At 63.1% G+C, this 3,856-nt stretch overlaps 1 protein-coding gene across 1 annotated transcript in view; it reads left to right on the top strand.

The window, feature by feature from the left end:
- Nucleotides 1-477: 477 nt before the first annotated feature.
- The window catches only part of LOC113490977 (band 3 anion transport protein-like), a gene marked incomplete at its 5' end in the record, with an annotated part of 5,123 nt that continues 1,744 nt past the window's right edge, over nucleotides 478-3,856 (top strand). The window contains 8 exons of the mRNA XM_026867596.1: nucleotides 478-795; nucleotides 1,506-1,676; nucleotides 1,952-2,041; nucleotides 2,148-2,314; nucleotides 2,431-2,684; nucleotides 2,772-2,941; nucleotides 3,166-3,339; nucleotides 3,805-3,855. Coding sequence (XP_026723397.1) covers nucleotides 478-795; nucleotides 1,506-1,676; nucleotides 1,952-2,041; nucleotides 2,148-2,314; nucleotides 2,431-2,684; nucleotides 2,772-2,941; nucleotides 3,166-3,339; nucleotides 3,805-3,855 — 1,395 coding nt within the window. The remainder of the gene's footprint in view (nucleotides 796-1,505; nucleotides 1,677-1,951; nucleotides 2,042-2,147; nucleotides 2,315-2,430; nucleotides 2,685-2,771; nucleotides 2,942-3,165; nucleotides 3,340-3,804; nucleotide 3,856) is intronic.

Genomic DNA, 3,856 nt, shown 5'->3' with positions numbered 1-3,856 from the left:
CGTCACATGGGAGACGGGGCAGGGGTGAGGCCGCGCGGGGACGGCACATAGGGGATGTCACCCATCGGGGGGGTGGCACAGGGGTGATGTAAGGTGATGCCACGTGGGTGATGCCAAATAGCTGATGCCACGTGGGTGACACCACGCCAGGTGGGTGCTGCCAGACTGGGGTACTGCCATCGCCATCCCAGCACCTCACTAGCCCCCCCATTACACAAGCAGCCTCAAGCAGCCCAGGGCAGGGTCAGGCTGGCTCTGAGGAAGGATTTCTGTGCAGAAGGGGCTGTTGGGCGTTGGAATGGGCTGCCCAGGGCAGGGGGGGAGTCCCCGGGATCCCTGGGGGGGTTGAAGAGTCGGGCTGAGCCAGCGCTGATGATCTGGGGGAGTTGGGAAGGGTCAGGGGGACGGTCATGGTTGGGCTGGAGGAGCTGCAAGGGCTTTTCCAACCTGGATGATTCTGGGATTCTGGGATCCCAGCACCCCCAAGCTCCCAGGCAGGAGGTGCAGGGCCACTGTGGCACCCATGAGCTCAAGCCCACCCCTGGGTGCCCATGCCGGGGGCTCTGGGGGCTGACGGGGCTGTCCCCTCTGGCTCCCCAGTTCTGCAGCAGCCATGGCATGGAGTACATCGTGGGCCGGGTCTGGATCGGCTTCTGGCTGATCCTGCTGGTGCTGGTGGTGGTGGCCTGCGAGGCCAGCTTCCTGGTGCGCTACCTGTCCCGCTACACCCAGGAGATCTTCTCCTTCCTCATCTCCCTCATCTTCATCTACGAGACCTTCTCCAAGCTCGTCACGGTGAGGGGCGCAGGGGTCCTGCGGCGGGGAAGATTTGGGGGTGTGTGGGGTGTGCTGCAGATTGTGGTCATCCCTTGGGTTTCCATAGAAGCAGTGGGAGCCAGGAGAGGGATGCAGGCGAGGGATGGAGCCCGTCTCCCAGCATTTTTTCCCCCTTCCCAGGTGTTTCCCAGCTCGTGCTTTTTTCCACAGGGGGATTTTGGGGCAGGGAGGTGAAGCCCAGGCCCAGGTCGCACCTGGCCGGCAGCAAACATGGTCCTTGCCCAGGAACTGCCCAGAGAACCCCAATTTCTTCTCCCATCCCCTGGCTCAGACCCTTCCCAGCTGGCCAGTAGCAATGGGACGGTGTCACCCCATGCACTGGGTGCCCACAGGGACATCTCTGGTGCAGGAGAGGGCACATACGCCACCACACCCTGGACCCCCATCACACCGAGGTGTCCCTGTGCACCCCTCCACGAGCTCAGCGCGGCCCCACACACCCTGGGTGATGCCTAGTCCACAGCAGGGCCACGGTCATCCCTCCCCACCGTGCCACCCAGCCCCTGCTCCAGCCCCATTTCTGAAGGAGCACAGAGAAAACCAGACCTAAAAATACCCCCCTGCTCGCCGTGTGCCAGGCTCCCAGCCTGGATGGGCTGGGGATCCCCCATCCCCACCCACTAAGCAGGGATCCCATCCTGCCTGACCTTCTCCTCTTCCCTCCCCAGATCTTCAAAAACCACCCGCTAAAACAAATTTATGACAACGTGGAGCCCACGGTCCAGCCCAAGGTGCCGCAGCCCAACACGGCGCTGCTGTCCCTCGTCCTCATGGCTGGCACCTTCTTCCTGGCCATCTTCCTCCGCAAGTTCAAGAACAGCGCCTTCCTGCCTGGCAAGGTGAGGTCCCCCCTATCCCCCCAACACCTCCCTGGACCCAGGGTCAGCGCTGAGGCCAAAGCAGGCGCTTGGCAGGTGCTGTTAACTGAAAGGGGCTGGCTGAGACCGTGCAGACTCATCACATGCTCCTGCAAAGGTCTTTGCTTGAGCTTGCTGCCTGTGGGGATATGGTGTGGGGTCCCCTTGGCTGGGTGGGGATCCCCTTGGCTGGGTGGGGACCCCCTGGGCTGGGTGGAGCCACAGACAGGTTTAACGTGGTCACGGTGTCCCTACAGGCCCGGCGCTTGATCGGGGATTTCGGGGTGCCCATCTCCATCTTCATCATGACGTTGGCCGACTTCTTCATCAAGGACACGTACACACAGGTCCGGGAGCAGCGGGAGGGCAGGGCTGGCTGTCCCCAACAAGGGGACAGGGAGTGCTCGTCTCTGTGCCCTGTCCCCTCACTCCCCCCTCTCTGCTCCCATCCAGAAACTGAACGTCCCCAAAGGGCTGGAGGTCACCAACTCGTCTGCCCGGGACTGGTTTATCAACCCCATGGGGAGCAACAATGACTTCCCCATCTGGATGATGTTCGCCTCCGTGCTACCCGCTATCCTGGTCTTCATCCTCATCTTCCTCGAGACACAGATCACCACGTGAGGAGGGCGGGGGGTGTGGTACAGGGAGGGAGGGGAGGGCTGCGGGGTGCCTGGCAGGACAGGGATGGAAGGGGACCTCTCACCACCGACTCTTCCTCCTCTGTCCCCGGCAGCCTCATCGTCAGCAAACCTGAGAGGAAACTGGTGAAGGGCTCTGGCTTCCACCTGGACCTGCTGCTGATCGTGGCCATGGGGGGCCTGGCGGCCCTTTTCGGCATGCCCTGGCTCAGCGCCACCACCGTCCGCACCATCACCCACGCCAACGCCCTCACTGTCATGAGCAAGGCCACCGCTCCCGGAGACAAGTCCCAGATCGTGGAGGTCAAGGAACAACGCATCAGCGGCTTGTTGGTGGCCGTGCTCATCGGTGAGCTGGGGACGTGCCCCCCAACCTGGGCGGCGAGCGCTGGCTCCCCCCAGCAAGCTCTCCTTGACCCCTCCTTCTCCACCGCAGGCGTCTCCATCCTCATGGAGCCCATCCTGAAGCATATCCCGCTGGCCGTGCTCTTCGGCATCTTCCTCTACATGGGCGTCACCTCCCTTTTTGGCATCCAGCTCTTCGACCGCATCCTGCTCTTGCTGATGCCACCCAAGTACCACCCCAAAGAGCCCTACGTCACCCGGGTGAGTGAGCCCTGGGTGGCCTGGGGGTGTCCTGGGCTGCAGCACCCCGTGGTGCTGCCTGTAATTGCTTGGGGCTCCCCAAATAGCCTCCTCCTTCGGTGCTGACCTTCGCTGGGTTCTTGGGGCCACTGGTCCTGCCCCCCCACCAGCACCCAGCACCCTGGGAAGGGTGGTGGAGTGCTGGACCCACCCCCCTGAACCCCCCTGGGCTCCTCGTCCCACAGGTGAAGACTTGGCGGATGCACCTCTTCACCTTCACCCAGATTGTCGTCCTCGTCCTGCTGTGGGTGGTGAAGTCCACCCCAGCCTCGTTGGCGCTACCCTTCGTCCTCATCCTCACCGTGCCCCTGCGGCGCTTCCTGCTGCCCAGGATCTTCCGGGACATGGAGCTCAAATGTGTACGTAGCCCCGGCGTGGGCTGGGAGCCACCACAGTGCTGACCTGTCCCTGTGCTCGTCCCTGTCCCCTTCCTTGTCCTCATCCTCATCCCCAACCCCATCCTCACCCTCATCCCCACCTCTGTCCCCATACCCAGCCCCATCCCTGTCCTCATCCTCATCCCCATTCCCATCCTCATCCCCATCGTCATCCCCATCCCCAACCCTGTCCTTATCCTCATCCCTGTCCCCATCCTCATCCCTGTCCTTTCCCTCATCCTCATCTTCATCCCTGTCCCCAGCCCCATTCCTGCCCCCATCCCTGTCCCCAGTTCCATCCCAGCCCTCATCCCTGTCTCCATCACTGTCACTGTCCCTGTCCTCAATCCTGTCCCCATTGCTGACCCCTCCCCATCCCTTCCCTGTCCCCATCCTCACCCCCGTCCCTGTCCCCGTCCCACCTCACGCCCTCTCCTGTCCCTCCAGCTGGACGCAGACGACGCCGTGGTGACCTTCGACGAGACGGAGGGCACGGACG

The sequence above is a fragment of the Athene cunicularia genome, unplaced genomic scaffold (genome assembly GCF_003259725.1).
Source record: "Athene cunicularia isolate RWA unplaced genomic scaffold, athCun1 SCF_89, whole genome shotgun sequence".
NCBI lineage: Eukaryota > Metazoa > Chordata > Aves > Strigiformes > Strigidae > Athene > Athene cunicularia.
This window is presented reverse-complemented; position numbering and strand designations above follow the sequence as displayed.